Here is a 19,990-nt window from a genome sequence, read left to right on the forward strand (position 1 = left end):
TCTCCAGAAAACCACATCTCTATCGTAATCAGTTGCTTCTAAAATTGTTGTAATATCTGAATTTCCACTTATGTGAGAGTTTTTCAATTCCAAGTGTCAGTTGTTAGTCAAGACTAAATCCTTTATACCACTTAACAGTTACAGGTAAATTACACCCTATTGTAGACCGAACTCGTTGATTTCTATACCCTATATCCCAGACTAAAACTGCTTGAAAACCATACCCTTCACAGCGACAGATACCTTTATAGCTTCCCTCCAACCCCGGGATGAAGAGTTCATTTTTTTGGGTTTGTGTATAATCCACGAACTCTCGTTCCATTTCTTTATAGTACGCACAAAACCCTGCAGCATATCCTCAACCAGACAAGTAAGTGAATTCTCTGACTCTATTGATATTACATTTACTTACCTGTTTTGTTTTGTTTTTCTGTTATCTCGGGTAAATATCTCTTACATCGGCTATCAATAACCAAATCTGCTAAAGGTGGGAGCGGCGAGGCATTTTGGCGGGATTTGTTTGCAAAAAAGAGTATATAAAGTGGAAATAAGCTACAGAACAAAGCAATGTCACTGTCCGGCTATAGCCAGTGCAAATTCCGTATCGCACTTTGACATTTTTCGACCCTTTTTCTACAGAGGCAATTTTTAACAATAGAGCAGTTTTCAATTGAGTGTAGTAAAACCAAAATCAAAGTAATTACTCTGGCCAATCACAAGGAAAACAGACAATCCAGTCAGCCAATCAAAACTCGAAGCAAATACATGTCGCAGGCACGAAGCGCGGGAAAACGTGCGTGAGTGAGTCACAATTGGTTTTGGTTTTACTTCTGATTGGCTAAGAAAGTGGCGCGAGATTTTTAAACCAATGACTAAGCGTAGTAATGCAAAACCAAACCAAACGCAAATTACTTTCGACACTCAAGTGAAAACCGCTCTATTGGGCCACTAAACAAAACCATTTGTTGACATTGCCCATGTGGGATATCAGCCAGTTATTTTCAGATAGCATAGTGATATGTGATTTACTACACTGCGTCCAACGACCACGTCAATAAATCGCGCATCTCCGTTTCTCTTACTTTCCGGTAATTTAGTTGAAATGAATAAGGATTTTTTTTAATAACATTAATTCTTTCAGGAAATCCGACTTCTTACGTCTCGCCCGAAGACTGACGGGAACGTCTATTGGATTGATTCTCGGAGGAGGTGGGGCCAGGTAAAACCGGTTTTTTTTTTAATGTTTATAACTTTTTTGTCACCTTTGACTGCGCGAATATCCCATGACACACATTTTTTTGCCTCTCGAGGACTCTGCATGGAAAGTATTCTCAATGGTTTTGTTACATTTTAGGGGATTATCTCATGTTGGAGTCATCAAAGCACTGGAAGAGGCAGGTGTGTTGAAGTTTCTTTTTGCCATTCTAGTCAAACGAAGTAGTTCTTTCTACAGAGATAGCAGTTCAGTTCTACCTGACTAAAAGAAAGTGTTTATTAATCGTTATTTTGTATGTTGGTTTGGGTTTTGCAAGGATAAATTAAATTTTCCGTAGAAATTAGACCGTTTACCCATTACATTACCAAAGTATCTTGGGTGCCTTCATTCGGGACTTTCACCTTGGCACAGCGTTAGGTCTTTATGAAATAGATGACAGGTCACTACAATACTAAGTTGATTTTGACCTTCTACAGGTAAATAAACCGCCGTAGCGAATTCGGAAAAGGCTAATGCGGTTTCGAGCGTAAGCCCTTCTTCGGCGCCCTTTTGCTCCGACGAAGACTCGACCGCCGACACAGCACAACATTTTCTTTAGACGCTTATCACTAAGGTCACAACAATACCCGTTGTCCTGAAAGTGGCGGACGAATTATCATAATAGACGTTTTTCCAAAGGGTTTAAATTGTCTTACTTTTTCTTTTTGGACGTTTTTCAAATTATCTGCTATGCGACGCATTTCAGTCAAGAAGCAGAACAGTACCAAACTTTGAATGACAAAACCGCCTTTGAAGTGGCATAAAAAGCACTTGAGTCTCCTTTTACAGATGAGATATTGGTGACTTGATGTTCGTGAACACGTGTGGTAATGATTTGTTTGTAGGTATTCCTGTGGACATGGTTGGCGGCACCAGCATGGGATCGTTTGTTGGCGCAGCATACGCCGAGTCTGGTGACGTCAGCAAAATGTGTCAGAAGGTCCGAGAGTGGTCGCTGGTAAGAGCTTGTCATACGAGTCAGTGCACCTAATAATGGGCTGTTACAGGAAATGATTTTGGTGTACAGTATATGAAATAATTCATATATGTGAACTGCGGATGAGATGTAAAGTGAAGAAATGATCCTCGCAGTGAATTGCAACTCACCTCGCTCCCAATGTGTGGCTTCAATAGCTCGGTTGGTAGAGCATCACACCGGTATCGCGGACGTCACGGGTTCGAATCCCTTTGAAGCCAGATTTTTTTTCTAATTTCTTTCTTTGCAATTTTCTTTAATTACAATTCACTGCGAGGATCATTTCTTCACTCTACAAGAAGTGATTTTGTTTAAGTCGGGCGTGTCTTTTATGGGTAAAAAAAATAAATCAGATAAAATGAATATATGTTGTTTATAGTGGCCAATGCATTAAGCTACACCAAGCTAGTTTTCAAGCATGCCACTCAAACCAATATTTCAAATAAACATAACGAGCTTTAAAATCCCAATTAGCCTGAAGCAGACCAGTTGGCTACTTACAAGCACGACCGAGGAGTTGAACTAGGATCTGAGAAACAACTCCAGCTGGTGGTTAGAGAGGGACCTGAACCCGGCAACTTCGGACTTCAAGTCCGGCACCCTAACCACTCGGCCACAGTGCCTCCCAAATGGTTAAAAGGAGTTTTTTTTTTATTACCTTGCAGTAGCACTGTTTGGCAAATATTTGTTGTATTTTTAAACTGGCATGGGATTTCTAAAAGCACTCAGGGTCGTTCGAATTCCTGTTCCTGAAAATTATTTGAGCCCGCACCACCAATGATGCTGCTTAGTAGCACGACATGGCTGCTGACGTCAGACTGACGCGTCAACTTTTCGGAATGCTTGTGCTAATTCTGATTGGGCAGTAACAACTGGAGAATCTTCGGATGATCCAACGAGGATTTACCGAAAGCAGAACTTGTTTCAAACCGACCTAAGAGTTTGTTTGTCGTTTTTTAGGACATGAATTCAATCTTCAAGAAGATCCTGGATCTGACTTATCCATTCACCTCCATGTTTTCTGGTAAGATTGCTTCTGTAGCCCATAAAACTCTTCATTATTTATCACCGGGCTTAAAATTTACCATCTTTATTATTTACTACACACTTGATGACTTCAACATTGCTATTGTCACATATCAACCTAGTAAATGGCCTAAGCTCACAACGAGTCTCTCGTAGCTCAGTTGGTTAGAGCGCCCAACCGGTATCTGGGAGGCTATGGGTTCAATTTTCGTCGGGGACTCAGTTTTTTTCTTTGTCCCATGCTCTTGTCATTGTTGAACAATTCATCTTCATGACTATAGACTTGTTGCAAAGTAAGGCGTGACTTAGATTTCTCGGACATGAACTATTTCTATCCTCTTATGCAGGAAGTGGCTTTAACGCAAGTATAAGAAGTACATTCGGAGAGCGACAGATAGAGGTATATTAAACTGACGCATTCTGTTATTGTTAATCGTGATTATGAATTTGGGAAATTGGTAACAGTTCTATGAAGTGCGCTTGTATGAAAAGTAAATCTGCATATAGAACTTTTTCGGGAGCCACCATAGACGAGTCTAAAGGGGCTACGTCACGCAATTTTAGGCAATTTCGGCACTGACAAACTGGTCATAGAATTAACTGAAATATCACAATAACGGCTTACAGCTGTAGAAGAACTCAAAAGAAATACAGAAAAGCCAAAAGGGGCATGGATGGGCAAAATTCGAGAAGATTAAAACGGATTGCGTTAGGGTAAACTTGAAAAAACGTCGGCCCGACATTTTTCAAGTTTATCGCAATTTGTATGAAAGTGTCATTTACAATGCTCGAAAATCATCCTTGTTTGTTATGTGGCCGAGATTTTGCCAATGAAAAGACTTTTGCCCTGCCAATTTAAAAATTAGAGCTCTTAATTAACGGAAATAAATTAAATTACCTAAAATACCGTTACCTAGCCCCTTTAATATACCAATTAAAATGGGGTGAGGGAGGTGGGTAAGACGTTGCAGATTCTGTAGGATGAAGCGACTACAAGTATTGCCACTTGCTCTCGATCCGGAGTCCAGCACGCTTTATACCATTAGGCCGCCATGTCTCCGCATCTTTAGAAAGCCACACAGGAGTACCACAATCGAATGACCTCGAATTAGTCAGAGTGAAGTTATGTAAGAGCAGCATTATCGCTAGTCGCTGCAAGTGATTCTTCGCGTTTACGTTTTCAACTTATCTGGCTTGGAGCTAAGTATTTTGTTTTTGTTCTCATGCAGGATCTCTTGTTGCCCTACTTTTGCATCACCACTGACATTACATCATCGAGAATGAGAGTGCATACCGACGGTAAGTTGTGTAAACATTTCACGCGTTAAGGATATATCTTTTTATAAAAATTTAAAAGTCTTCACGGTTATTAAACGGAAAATTAGTGGCAAATTTGATTTACACATCTATCATTTATCCGGGATCGATTTGTGTTTAACTAAAAAGGATTTAAAAGTTAATGACTGTTTCATCAGTTCACCACCGCCATAACAGCGTTGAAACTGCAAACGTCCAGTAGTGTAGCGGCTCTCGTCAGCTTGTTATTCAACTGGTCCTCTAGTGTAGCAGTTGCTATGTATTTTGGTTTTGCGGGTAGAAGCATTGTTCCTGTTGTGCGTTCTATTAGAGCGGTTTTCACTTGGGTGTCGTAAAACCAAAACCAAAGTAATTACTCTGGCCAATCACAAAGGACACAGACAATCCAGTGAGCCAATCAAAACTCGAAGCAAATACATTAAGTCGACACGAAGCGCGGGAAAACGTGCGCGAGCGAGTCACGATTGGTTTTGATTTTAGTTTTGATTGGCTGAGAAAGTGGCGCGAAATTTTTAAGCCAATCAGTAAGCGTAGTAATGCAAAACCAAAGCAAACGCAATTAACTTTCGACACTCACCCCCGCTCTAGGGGGCCATTCAAGTGAGACCTTGTGAGAGCTGCTTCCTGACCTCAGATGTCCTTCCAAGTAAAGAAGCCAGATATAGTACTTAATAACTTACACATGATTCCCTTTGTAGGTTGCTTATGGCGTTATGTCCGTGCTAGTATGTCCCTGTCAGGTTATCTGCCTCCACTGTGTGACCCCAAGGACGGACATCTGTTATTGGACGGTGGATACGTCAATAATTTACCTGGTGAGTGAGTGTAATCTTTGTATCGTTGCCTTCCGTGAATGTGCTCGAGTTGATTGTTAGTCGAACGGGTTCTCAGTTAAGCCGTCATTATTAAACCGGAAGTGTTTTGTCGTTACAATCGTGTCATGATACTTGAAGCGTCCAAAATACAAATTCGCCTAAAATGTTTCTACACATTTCTTTTTAGCACCAGTTAGGAGAGTTTGGCTGAATCAATAAGCATGAAAGTCTCTTTCTCCATTTAGTATTTTATCCACTTCATTCATCGTTTTGAAAATAATTCGTCTTTTTTGTGCCTCTAGCGGATGTGATGAAGACTATGGGCGCTCAGACGATCATAGCAATCGATGTAGGTTCGGAGGATCCTGACGACCTCACGAACTATGGCGACCAATTGTCGGGCTGGTGGCTACTGTGGAACAAGTGGAATCCTTTTGCTGAAACCGTCAAGGTAAAAAGTGGTTTCATCAGACATATATGCATTACAAAGTTCTTATCTATACCGTAATTTCGCTGTTTTTGTGAAGAGCCTTCGGGTTTAACCTCTCAAAACGCAGCAAATCCCAGAACCTCTAAGAAATAAGCATCCTTCTACTATAAACCCTGGAAATAAGCCTACCAATGTCAATCCCCCTTACTGCCTTTTAATTTACTGTAACTTATAACAACTTTTAGATTTTTCTTTTTGATTTGTAATTTTGTCATGTAAATAGTCACTGAAAAACCCCAAGGGGGGTGTCTATTAAAGTATTATCATCATCATCAAGCCCCGTATGGCGTCGTATAAGTCCATAGTTAAATAAGTGGGAGTATCTTATTCAGGTCGCAGCAGTCAGCCATAAGAAAGGCTGATACGAAAGACAGGCACTGCCTCAATACCATGAAAAAAATGCCCTGGTATTAATTGAGACATACTTTATTCATCCTTTTGCATTTCAAGATTCCTGACATGGCGGAAATCCAGTCTCGCTTGGCGTATGTATCGTGCGTAAGACAACTGGCTGAAGTAAAGGAGAGCAGTTACTGCGAGTACATCAGACCCCCTATCGACAGGTATGTCGTTACGATTCATTCATAAACGCCTTCTTTAACGAAAAAAATCGATACGGTGAACCCACGCTTGAAAAGATAGTGGGAAGAACAAAGCGCTAAAATCGCCACCATCATGAGATCGTGTACTTCCTGATACCTTAGTATGCACACTCGCTCAGTTCTAGAACCAAGTTTGTGGCCGGGCTAGCATAGAACAAGGAATGCTTAGCAGATTTAGTCATCCACGCAATCTTTATCATTCTACAAAATACTTTGTTCTCCCTTTACCTTATCTGGAATTAATATTACACTGCGGCAAACGACAGTCTCGCATACATGTAGCTCACGAGTTCACATTATTAAATGTATCAAGTTGGTTACATTGCGGCCAATTGATCGATTTTCGAACGATAAAAGTAAAGAACAACGTTTCGCTGTCTTCATGACAGCATTTTCAAGTTCGGTGTAAATGTCAAGTGCGATGGCTATTTATGCGCCGACATCTCCACCAACGCGTTGAAGAGCATAAACGATCAGCCATTGGTAAACATCTGGAGCAGAAACACAACCAGGCAGCCAACACCCTTGATCTGAAGCACTTTTCGATCTTGAAGAAATGTCAAAGTAAACTGGACTGCCTCATTTATGAGATGTTTTTTTAGAGAACATAAACCGGATATTAACACTCAATCTGACTCTATCCGTGCAAAACTTTTCACATAGAACAATGCGTTTTTTTTTTTTCTGTACCTCTAATTACATTCAAAATACTTTACTACATTCCTCACGCTCTATTACAAAATCATATTCATGAATAGCCATCGCACTTGACATTTACACTGAACTTGAAAATGCTGTCATGAAGTCAGCGAAACGTTGTTCTTTACTTTTATCGCTAATTTTTATTCTAAAATGTTTAACTAAGACAGCTTTAATTCGAATTGATTGATTGATTGGTTTTACATCAACAGGTTCAAGACATTAGAGTTCGGCCGCTTTGATGAGATAGTGGTAAGTGAAGTGCAGTTCTGTCTGCATGTTTAAACTCCATATTGTCATGCTTATTAGACACTCGGTTACAACCCTCCAAGGTAAGACCATTTTAGTCGCCATGGCGACTAAAATTTTGGCGCTGGCGAATAAATTGGAACTCAGTGAAGTCGCCAGCCTGGCGACTTTAAGTGAGAAAAAAGGTTTGAAAGCGTAAGCTTAATTTGAAGACTAAAATATTTAACTGGCGACCAAACTTGAGGAGTCAGTGGCCAAATGGCCACTAAGGAAAAAGTAAACTTGGAGGGTTGGGTTACTATGATGCAGTAGCAATACAGTGCTTATTATAACATTCTGTTAGGCTGGCAATTAAGGTGGCTGGCTATAGTTTAGACAGAATAAGACCTGCCCGTCTTTGGTATTCTATCACAGCTATACCAATAACGTTAAAATCGTTTAGCACAAACGTAAACAACATTTACCAATGAGCAATTTGAGGTCATAGTGACATCAGAATCTGTTTCCATGGCAACGTCATATGAGGTTAAAGATAAATTATTTTGGACCTTCCGAGACTAATAACTCAAAAACTACTTAGTGAAAGTTCTTTTTTTTTTCGCATATTTTTATCCAACCGACAAAATAAACATTTTTGCAAATTTTTAAAGAGAGCAACGTTATTTTTGCAGAAATTTAAGGTGGTTCTGAACATTTCTGACAGAATTTTGTAAAAACTTGTCATGTCGTTTCTTTTGCCCTTTAGGCTAAAGTATAGTATAGTTTAAGAGTAGTTAACCTCAAACGGTCAAAATAAGATATCTTTGACCACTTTTGCAGTTGCCATGGCAGCTAATTTGGACATCACAGTGACTCCAATTTGTTCATTAGTAAAACCTTTACAAGGATGTTCTGAAAGTTAAACCTCAACATTACAGGTGTAGCAGGAATAGAATGCCAAAGGTGGGAATATCTAAACTATTAAGATCCACCTTAAAGAACAATTGGTTCTTAAGGTGGCTCGACCCAGTTTTTTTCTAGCGATACCTATCAACTTTGAAACCCTCATACTTAAAGGGATTAATGTCAATGACATATCTACTATATCACATGGATTACACATAGAATGAACTGCAATATGATATAAATTTTTGGGAGATCGGAATGAATATCACGTGACAATGACGTCACACAGGTTTTTGCTCTGAATCAAATTTCAGCCCTTAACCGCATTTTCTCTCGAGATCCTCCACGCCACGTATACCTTGGGTGTTTGCCTTCAGCTTTGCGGAGTTTCATCGAAATCTACAAGAGGAATTTTGAAATATCTTGGAATTTGTTTTCAGATGGCATAATTTATGCGTAAAATAAAGACAAGACTTCATATAAAGAAATTTGCTTCTTTTTTGATGTTTAACGAGAGGCTTTAGCCCTCATTTCTGTTAAAAATGTCTCATATTCGATATTCAAACCGTAAGAAGTAGGTAGACTTGCGCGATTTCGAAAAATATGAAATATATGAATCATAGTGAAGCTCAATGTTTAGCTCTATTTACCAATTTTACGCCTACTTTCGCAAAAAACGCGATTATTTCAAAACTCGTCGATGAATTTTCCCCAAAATGTTTCAGGGTGGCAATTGATCAGTACACTACACAATCCCTGAATTTAATGCTCATTGAAAACTTCTAAGGTTGTCTAACAAAAACGCAAAATTGAGTAAATATTGAAGCAATCTCGTAGTTTTGAATAATTTTGTGTTCTGGGATTTCCTATTGTTTCGAGTTGAGCACAACATCGAATTCCTGTGCATCACGCGTAAAATGACTACGCTTGGCTACCTTCCGAAAGCTTACCGAAAACTTTCCGAAATATGGCCCGTTTTAAAGAAAACAATGGAAAAGAGATTGTCACGCAACAACTTTTCTTGTGTGGTCGACGTCTTGGCTGAGTTGAAAGTTAACAAGCAGCTATTTCAAACAGAAATAGTGTTTCGTTTCCAGATTGCGGAAGGGTGAGAATAGTGTCACGGAACACTTAAGGAGAGATGGGTTTGTGGTTTACTTTAATGTGGAGGAGGTGCATGTTGAATTTGACGAATTTATGCACGAGTGAAGAATGAAAAGAAGAACTTCAAATTCAGTAGTAACTTAAATTCCCATTTAACACCTACTGTCCGTTTTATGTAAAGGAGACATAAACAACGTCCTGCTGCAGTTTGGCTTTCAAGAGTTCAAGTAACACGTAAATATTTCTCTTTATAGAAATAGCATGTGTCTTTCTCTCCAAATTAAGTTAAGTGTAGGGAGCTTGCCTTTATCGTTTTTACTCATCCAGCGAAAATTAAAATGATTTTTTTTATTTCTGCAGAACTTTCAATGTTACATGAATGGAAAAATAACTTACAGAAAATATATTTATAAATTAAATATATTCCTATCAATGTGGGGAAACATCAAACCACAAGAGTAAAATGCAAGATCAGAGTAATGCAATTAATTTAAATGGTTTATTTTTGGAAACAAACAATCCTAAAATAAATCAGTTCCATAAATAAAGTGTTTTGTGACTACTGATCTCTGATAAAATGCAAAACAACACTTTAATCGTGGATGAAATTATTACCTTTTGACAAAAAGCTTAAGGTATATACTTCTCTGAGTTGATCACATGCTCAAATCAAATAAATGCCAAATTCAAGACAAACCAAAACCCTGGTCGACAAGAACAGAGATAAGCACACTGTTTCGAAGCCATTTCTTCAAAATCAAATGCCTGTTGTCACTTTACAAAGACACACAAACAACCAGGGCAAATTAATGTAAAAAGCTACCATACACAGATTTTTAACCGGGATTTCTAATTAAGCAAAATTCAAGTTTAAAGAAAGTTTTATGTTATATGTTATATATAGTCATACAAGGATTGTATTTTGCTCGATCCGCGCTGCACGCTCTTCCGGCAAACATAAAATTATCTCCACAGAATAACCAAGTTGCTTCTGTTGTCAGTGTAACAGCCTTACATTGGTAACACTATAATAACGATTTGCATTTTTGGCGATACTGTGGAGTTTCGATCAGACCGCGGTGGCTTTGAATAATCCAAACAATGTTTATATCATTAATTTAACATAGTGTCTAGACACCCCTCTGTAACAGACCTGGTGACACCTGATTTTCCACCAGGTTTTCAACACAAAATCGACCAGGGAAGTAAAAAATCCACCAGGTTGATTACTTACTTTTTGTATGCAATACACTTAGCGGGGTAATCGCGCACAATTTTGAGCCGCGCGCGCTGTTCAAATCGCTCTGAATCATTCACAAGCTCGTATTACATCCAGAAAAGGAAACAGATCTGTTTTGTCTCTTTAGTGACCTGCATGACAGCAGAACAAGCGACAAAAACAATAGAAAAAAGTTAACAATTACTTTTTGCTATATTTACATCAAGTTATAGTCATTAAATTATCTTTTTGCCGCGCGTCGTTTTCTTCTGTTTATAAAGATTGTGGTTGATTTTTTCCTGACCAGGTAAACAAAATTCTTCACCGGGGAGAAATAAAATTGACCAGGGATTTTTCAGATAATCACCAGGGACCAGGGAGGACAAATTTCCACCAGGGAGGGCAAAATAACCCACCAGGTCGGGTTTCACCAGGTCTGTTACAGAGGGGTGTGTCTAGATACCCGGCAGCCGGGAAGTGTTTTCAAAATACTACATACCCGGCAGTCTGAAATTATTCTAGAATTTCCACGGAAAAACCAATCCAATCCTCCTCAAAACTATAGATCTTTGCTTAGAAATGCCAAGCGATTTCAATTATAGTTTTGGCTTTGTGTTTGAGGAAATTTTCGAGCTTGGGCATACTACAAAATCTTGATTCTTCGACACTTAGAAAAAATTCGTACTCTGACTCCGGTGTCAACTCTTATAGAATAATTTCAACAAAAACTGAAGTTGAAACCCTGCGAGAGTATTCGATATTTGCTGAGAAATGCGAAGCGATTCTAAATAATGTTTTGCTTTTGTTGTGGACGAATTCTCTTGGCTTCGGCATACTATAAAATCCTCGACTCACGGGCACGGTTGTTCAAAAGACTAGATACCCGGCAGTCAAAAATTCATGAATAATCAATACATTCAATATCCACAAAAATGATCATTGAAACCTAGCTCCCGAGAGTATTTAAGTATTTCAATTTTCGGTCGGAAATACCAAGCGAGTTTTTACAATGTCAGTTTGGTTTTGCACAAATTGTACGAACTTTATGTGACTCACGGGCACGATTTTTCGAAGACTACATACCCGGCAGTCAAAAATGCTTCCCGTTTTTCCATCAAAATTTCCATTTGAACCTGCTGAGATGTCGGTGTAGAAATACCAAGCGATTTTCCAACTTAAGGCCTCAACAATTTCCTCGGCAAAGTAGTACAAAATAGCTACAAAACGCTTGAGCGTTAGGTGACGAAAGTCCGCCACCGATGTAACTTCCGGTGTGACACTTTAGTGGCGTGACAAAGGTGGCACGTGGTGTTGGTTTTCGCGCCAAAACAAACTCGGCGTTGGAAGCGACGAAGTTCTTCTGTGGGCTAAACGGCTTAGCGTTGGAAGCGACGAAGCTCTCGGTTAAATAGAAATACAAAGCGTTCCTCTATATATAGTCACTCAAGTAGATTTTTTCAAATTCAGGGGATTTGTCCCCTCAGTGAGGAGACCACTCTCAGATCAGTTCGCAACGTGTGCCTAATAGCGTTGAGGTTCTGTTGATCTAGGCCTGGGTCCTACTGGACCTAGTAACTAATAAGGGTATCCCTTTTTAGGACACACCGGAAGTTACATCGGTGGCGGACTTTCGTCTCCGAACGCTCAAGCGTTTTGTAGCTATTTTGTACTACTTTGCCGAGGCAATTGTTGAGGCCTTAAGTTGGAAAATCGCTTGGTATTTCTACACCGACATCTCATCAGAATCTCAGCAGGTTCAAATGGAATTTTGATGGAAAAACGGGAAGCATTTTTGACTGCCGGGTATGTAGTCTTTGAAAAATTGTGCCCGTGAGTCACATAAAGTTCGTACAATTTGTGCAAAACCAAACTGACATTGTAAAAACTCGCTTGGTATTTCCGACCGAAAATTGAAATACTTAAATACTCTCGGGAGCTAGGTTTCAATGATCATTTTTGTGGATATTGAATGTATTGATTATTCATGAATTTTTGACTGCCGGGTATCTAGTCTTTTGAACAACCGTGCCCGTGAGTCGAGGATTTTATAGTACGCCGAAGCCAAGAGAATTCGTCCACAACAAAAGCAAAACATTATTTAGAATCGCTTCGCATTTCTCAGCAAATATCGAATACTCTCGCAGGGTTTCAACTTCAGTTTTTGTAGAAATTATTCTATAAGAGTTGACACCGGAGTCAGAGTACGATTTTTTTCTAAGTGTCGAAGAATCAAGATTTTGTAGTATGCCCAAGCTCGAACATTTCCTCAAACACAAAGCCAAAACTATAATTGAAATCGCTTGGCATTTCTAAGCAAAGATCTATAGTTTTGAGGAGGATTGGATTGGTTTTTCCGTGGAAATTCAAGAATAATTTCAGACTGCCGGGTATTTTGAAAACACTTCCCGGCTGCCGGGTATCTAGACACTATGTTAATTTAATCTCAGAAATCTGCTCCAGCAGTTGCAACGGTAGTTAATGTTGAGCGTTACATCAACTAAGGAGACGAATCTGACGAATTTAGGGACCAGTCATTATTTATGTAGAGGGGGGGAGGGAAAAAGGAAGGGGGGGGGTCAAGGCTATTTCAGAGTGGCAAGAGGGGGGGGCTAAAATTTTTTATAAAGAAGTTTAGGGGGGATCAGCAGTTTGAGGTGGGTAAAACAGTTAAATAGAAGAGTGCAAACACTATAAGTGAAACAGTGACGCTATAAAATTGTACAATTTTATGCTATTTCTATTGTTTTCTTTTGTTTAAACTCCACTAATTATGTACAACTTTTATAGTGATTTGTATTTTACAGAAATACTGTTTGCACTCTAAACTCCATTGTTATCTCAAATTTTAGTTAAATATTAAAATAATTCAGACCTATCTGCTTTAATATCTGGTTTGACTTAAATTATTTCTTTTTACAAAATGATTATCACTGCAATAGCCCAAGAAGTAATAAAACATGATATAACAACAAGAAAGTAGTTCTTTTACACTTTAGGAAAATCATTGGAAAAGATTATATTTTGCATGGTTATTACATTTGTGTTCACCATGAGAGCATAATTTGTAAAAACTATCACTTTTCCAAAGTTGAGGAGTTAATAATTGAGGTATGTTTACTATACACATAACTCGTCCAAAATTTGCCCTATTGCTGGAAGAGTATCCATAGCAAAGAAGCCTTGGCTGACTAAGTGTTGATCCAGCCTTTGTGCATCAGAAGAAGTGTGCAATTAAGATTGTATGTAACATGCATTTAATAATTACTTAAGGCATATAAAGAAGATATGAGGTGAGGGGGGGGGGGGGTCATAACGTAAATATTGAATAAAGAAGGGGGGGTCACTTGCTACTTACATGGCCTGGAGGGGGGGGCCTTACAGAAATTTTGACCTTTCCAACATATTTTCCCCCCCCCCCTCTACATAAATAATGACCGGTCCCTTAGTTCAACACGGCAGTTGCATACTTTGCTATACGATACTGTCCATACAAATTTAAACTTTGAACAGAACTTGACTGTCTTCTTTTTCGTTCTCAACTTTCCGTGCACACTCGAATGTTTTTGCGACGCACGTGACACTGATCACGCAATTCCGGGTACATCCACGCGAGAACCCACGCAATTTTGCGTGTATTCGCGCTGTTTGTGACGTCGAAGATGCCGTGAATTTTCATGTACAAATAGAATAGGGCAATCTCCCGCATTTATACATTCCTCTGTTACATGAAGTGAAATTAACTTTGTAACTCACCTGCAAATATGCACTTCTCTTTGTAGCGCACTTAAGCTCTACCTTGCGAGCAAATACGAGATACGCCAAGTCATCCCGTTTTTCTTTGCGCTTGCAAACACTGGTTGGTGGAAATTTACTTCCGTTTCAGAATAATATTAAACGCTACGAGAGCTTTCTCTAGTTTACTTACAATACATCGCTTTAATCAAACTTAAAACCATTGCAGTCGTTAGATATTTCTGTTTGCAACGAATCTCAATATTTTTGGTCATGCTGAGGAATATATTTCTGATATTTGAAGAACATGTTTCTATGAAATTAATTGCCTTCGTCATACGTATTTACTTTGTGGCTATGACCGTTCTTGTGATTGGATAGCAGCCCCCCGTGCGAGCAAACACGACAAGTCATCCCGTTTTTGTTTGCGTCTGCAAACACTGATTGGTGGAAATTAACTTCCGTTTCAGAAAATCGCTAGAATGTTTACCTACAAATTAAACGCTACGAGAGCTTTCTCTAGTTTTCTTACAATACATCGCTTTAATCAAACTTAAAACCATTGCATTCGTCAGATTTTTCTGTTTGCAACGAATCTCAATATTTTTTTATCATACTGAGGAATATCTTTCCGATATTTGAAGAATATGTTTTTACGAAATTAATTGCCTTCGGTCAAACGTATTTACTTTGTGGTTACGACTGTTCTTCTGATTGGATAGTAGCCCCCAATGTGTAAATAGTTCACATCGAAGCCAAAATAATACCGTATCGTTTCTGAGGAAACGAAACAAAAATGCCAAGAACAAGAAAGTGTAAACCAGGTAAGTTTCTGAGTACGCTGTCAAGTCATTTGTAAATGACTGGAAAGGCGTCAAAACATAACCGGCTTTGAGTTTCATTCATTCATTATTGTTTACTTGAACTCGAGAATATTACCAAATTCCGAAAAACTCAGCCAAGACGTCGACCACACAAGAAAAGTTGTTGCGTGACAATTTCTTTTCCATTGTTTTCTTTAAAACGGGCCATATTTCGGAAAGTTTTCGGTAAGCTTTCGGAAGGTGGCCAAGCGTAGTCATTTCACGCGTGGTGCACAGGAATTCGATGTTGTGCTCAACTCGAAACAATAGGAAATCCCAGAGCACAAAATTATTCAAAACTACGAGATTGCTTCAATATTTACTCAATTTTGCGTTTATGTTAGACAACCTTAGAAGTTTTCAATGAGCATTAAATTCAGGGATTGTGTAGTGTACTGATCAATTGCCACCCTGAAAAATTTTGGGGAAAATTCATCGACGAGTTTTGAAATAATCGCGTTTTTTGCGAAAGTAGGCGTAAAATTGGTAAATAGAGCTAAACATTCAGCTTCACTATGATTCATATATTTCATATTTTTCGAAATCGCGCAAGTCTACCTACTTCTTACGGTTTGGATATCGAATATGAGACATTTTTAACAGAAATGAGGGCTAAAGCCTCTCGTTAAACATCAAAAAAGAAGCAAATTTCTTTATATGAAGTCTTGTCTTTATTTTACGCATAAATTATGCCATCTGAAAACAAATTCCAAGATATTTCAAAATTCCTCTTGTAGATTTCGATGAAACTCCGCAAAGCTGAAGGCAAACACCCAAGGTATACGTGGCATGGAGGATCTCGAGAGAAAATGCGGTTAAGGGCTAAAAGTCGATTCAGAGCAAAAACCTGTGTGACGTCATTGTCACGTGATATTCATTCCGATCTCCCAAAAATTTATATCATATTGCAGTTCAGTCTATGTGTAATCCATGTGATATAGTAGATATGTAATTGACTTAATCCCTTTAAGTATGAGGGTTTCAAAGATGATAGGTATCACTAGGAAAAAACTGGGTCGAGCCACCTTAAAGTGCCAGTTTGACAATCACAATTTCCGCGAGTCTGTAACCATCTAAACTATCAAAAGGACCGAAAATCAGTCATCATAATACAAAAATTCTTGGGTTAGTTTAACGATCTTGCTTCAAGGTTATCGATTATTTTGTTAATTCCGATGGCTTCTGCTTGATAAGTATATGTGTTGACATGTGGGGAGGAACGTTAATGTGGGGAGGAAGTTTGTTTCAATCTCTGTTAGATGAAGATTTTTAATCCTATTTCACTGGTATTTTCTTTCAGGACGTGGGTTACCATCACGGTAAGACTGTTTTCAAAGGCTGGGTCAGAGGAAACAAATTACCCGACATCTTCAGGGAGCACCCGTCTAGGAGTCACATGACGCATGCGTACGCCACAGGACAACCTGTTGGAAAGGTAACAAACACCAAGCTAATTCAAAACAAAGCTTGAACATTTTGAAACTTGATTAGTGTTCGACATAGATTAACACTTGTACAAGTTGCTCAATAAGAGCTGTTGATCAAAATTTTCCAAAGTGATCCTGATTTCCAGAGTCAGTTGACTGTGAAGATGACTTTCACTCACGTTTTCAAAATGTAAGTGGATAATTAACAATTAGATCGCGAGCCCGAGTTTCCTATGAGCGAATAGTCTAATTGTTTCAAATTAGTAGACTCTCAAAGATTGTAGTCCAAAACGTACAATTTTATCTACTTTTAAGCCATGAAAACCAACAATAATTTAGAAAACAGTGGGAGTACCAATCAGATTCACGGATTTGCAATAGAACACGACTGAGTTTCTACCGACAAAAGTTATTTTCGGGACTTCCATAACCCGAACGATATTGACCTTAGGTACATTGCTTTTACGTTCAACTTGTTGAAAAAAAAAAACGTCGTGTGTCTGTGCTTATTATTATTGCCCTGAAACGAAATTAAATTATTTTTGAATCGGGGTACATCTCTTGTAAGTACGTTTTACCTTAAGTAAAACCAGAAAAAAAGTTTCAAAAGTGACGCTCTTAAAGAGGTTGCTTTATTGCGTTCATTCTTGACCGATTTTTTCTTTTTTGGTTCAAAGTTGACAAGCAACACCACTTTTACTAATTTGGCGGAACAAATATCCCGGATTGAACCTCCTTATCCTCACGACTGGGTACCATACTCCTCCTCGGATGAAATGCTAAGTTCCAGTGCCCCAGATGGTCGCCACATGTACTGGGCCTCAGAGGAAGATGACGAAGACGAAGAAGAAGTGAATCTGGTCCGTGTTAGACCAAGAACAGGCTCTCTGTCCGAACACGAAGATTTACTGGCGCTCAAGGCGCAGGCGCAGGCGGTAATTCGGCGCGAAGAAGCCGGATATGACGTAAGCTTCCTTGTTTTTCCCCCTCAAATTTCAGTTATAAATTTTGTTGAAACTATAGTATTCTTACAAAATGACATGGGACACTCTGCAGAGGGGAGGGCGGCCATGTATAGTAGTGTTTCATCTTCTTGAATCAGAGGTTAAACCTTTGGGAACAGATACCACACGACATGAAGGTGACGTGAGTATAAGCGATCGACTGGTTTGTAGTGCAGTTTTAAGTCATTAAGATTTTTATTAGGTACCTAAACACCACCAAGGAATTGATAACAATCCTTCAAAGAACATAAAAGTTAGTTAACATCTTTGCAGGTTTAGAACGGATAGCAGTATAGGTAGAGGATATAGCAACTTCAAGTCGCTTCTTGCTACGAAAACAGGAGTTTACCGTCACATTGTGAGCACTTGGACCTTGTTTGTTATTAAGAGAGGTTTCTGATTTACTCGTATACTCAGTCCAAATTGTCATCGCGAACTTGCAATTCTCTTTCGATTTTTATTGAAATTGATTGAAATTGAAAATACCTGCAAGAAAAGTGACTGTCTAGCTTTACCTAGTGTGTCGCAGTTATACCTTAAAGCGTTTCCTTTCTTATATCTTGATATTTTTGTTTTACAGTCGGATGACACCCACCTGCGAAGACGCATGGGCCTGCTTAAATCCAACAGTGAACCATAGAATATCCGACAGTTGTGCAGGGTGCAGGGAATCATCTGACAGCGGCTATGTGGTATTCAGTAGCCCACTTTGAAAACGCAAAGGGCATTGAAACGAATTATTAAAAAGAAAGCTTAATTGGAAACGGATCACCGGGAAAAAAGCATCAAGACTGTGCCATAACAAATCAAATATGGACTCGTTCAAAAGTGTCAAAAGTACAAGTTTACAAAAATCGTGAATTTTCGTATTTACTCTGGAAAGTGCAAACCTTAGATCTCTCCATTTTTGAGATGCTTCCTCCGTGATGTGCTTCATATGTTTGGATCGATCATGTAACGGTAGCATCTTAAAACTGTTTAAAGATGTTGTGTTAGAGAAACTGGACTACTGTAACGAAATAAAGAAATTGATAATTTCCAATTTGAATAAATGTTTGGCAACAGATGGAAAAACAAATCGTGGTGTAGAAATTGTAAAGAAATGCCATGCAAGTAAAACTATTTTTTCCAGGACTGGGATGCATTAATTGTAAAAGGAATTTTTTTATAAATCGAAGTTTGATTCCACACCAAAGTTTAGTAGTATTTTCACGGAGGTACTAATCGTCATTCCCGTGAGCTTCTGTTACATTTCTGTTTTTGCAATCCTCTAAACTTCGGTAGTAAATTGAATTTTTATACTTGAAGAGTTGTTCAGTTGTTTTGTAGTTTGAGTAAGGGCTGCAAAATAAATCTTTTCACGTTCTGAATTAAATTGGTATGAGAAATTCACGAAAGACATAAACAGGAAACAAACAATCACCGACCAAATTACAAGGCTGAAAATGAGTTGACTTGAATTTAATAACCCTGGTTGGGTTTGTCGAACATTTTTCCTAAAAATCTTTCGCATAGAAACACTGAATTTTGCAATATTTGTATAACAGTTATTTAACGATTTGACATTCAAATGATGTTTTTCGAAAACATTGTCAGACACTGCTTAGATAAGTCTTCGTAGCAGTCGTAATACTTATTATATTTTAAGAAGTACGGTCGAGCCTCTGTTAAAGACACCTTTCCTATAAACTGGCTGCTTACTCTTGGTCTAAGCCATAATTGATACGGACGCCTTGAAATCCGCGTCGTTATTTTGTCAGTAACTTAACCGACAGTAAGCCGGCGAAACAGCCATCTACATGAAAATATGGTATACAACAGCATAGTTCAGCAGTATTATCGCGCATAGTAGCTTGTAAGAAAGTTTCCTTATTAATTGGTGAAACGGTGTTGAATTAAAGTTCAACAACCCCCCCCCCCCCCTCCGAAGGTGCTCTCAAGGGTGTCATCTTTAGCAAGGCTCGTCTGTATTTAAGATTTGTAACTGTAATCCGTTCTCAATATTTCTAGCAATTTTTATTGAAGCAAAAGGCTATTATTCCTGTAAGCCTTGATGGCAGCATGCAAAGGTATCTTCCAGGCCAACTTATATGTATTTTTATAGTTGTAACGGCTGCGAAAAAAGACTTATTACTAGAATTTGAATATTGCGACCTCTCGAAATTTTCATACAGAATTTTCATTATTGGATCTCTACAGCCGGGGCATAAAAATTTTTAAAACCCTTTAATCATTAATTTCAACATGAAATTCTCCTTACTCGTCTCCATTCATTTCTTATAGTACAAGTTGGGGAATTTCAGTGTAACTCTTGATATGGTATGGAG

General features: G+C 38.6%; 1 protein-coding gene across 1 annotated transcript; it reads left to right on the forward strand.

Moving 5' to 3' along the window:
• The first annotated feature begins 314 nt into the window (after positions 1-314).
• Positions 315-19,342, forward strand: LOC144643044 (patatin-like phospholipase domain-containing protein 6). Its single transcript, XM_078502171.1, has 14 exons — positions 315-370; positions 1,142-1,219; positions 1,355-1,398; positions 2,101-2,213; positions 3,192-3,255; positions 3,605-3,657; positions 4,487-4,556; positions 5,273-5,389; positions 5,692-5,840; positions 6,330-6,442; positions 7,393-7,432; positions 16,533-16,667; positions 17,337-17,624; positions 18,244-19,342. The coding sequence occupies exons 4-14, from the start codon at positions 2,115-2,117 to the stop codon at positions 18,301-18,303; spliced, it is 1,188 nt and encodes a 395-aa protein (XP_078358297.1). The 5' UTR covers positions 315-370; positions 1,142-1,219; positions 1,355-1,398; positions 2,101-2,114; the 3' UTR covers positions 18,304-19,342.
• Positions 19,343-19,990: the final 648 nt, after the last annotated feature.

This window comes from Oculina patagonica, chromosome 1, assembly GCF_052425735.1.
Source record: "Oculina patagonica isolate OP01 chromosome 1, crgOcupat, whole genome shotgun sequence".
NCBI classification, from domain to species: Eukaryota; Metazoa; Cnidaria; class Anthozoa; order Scleractinia; family Oculinidae; genus Oculina; species Oculina patagonica.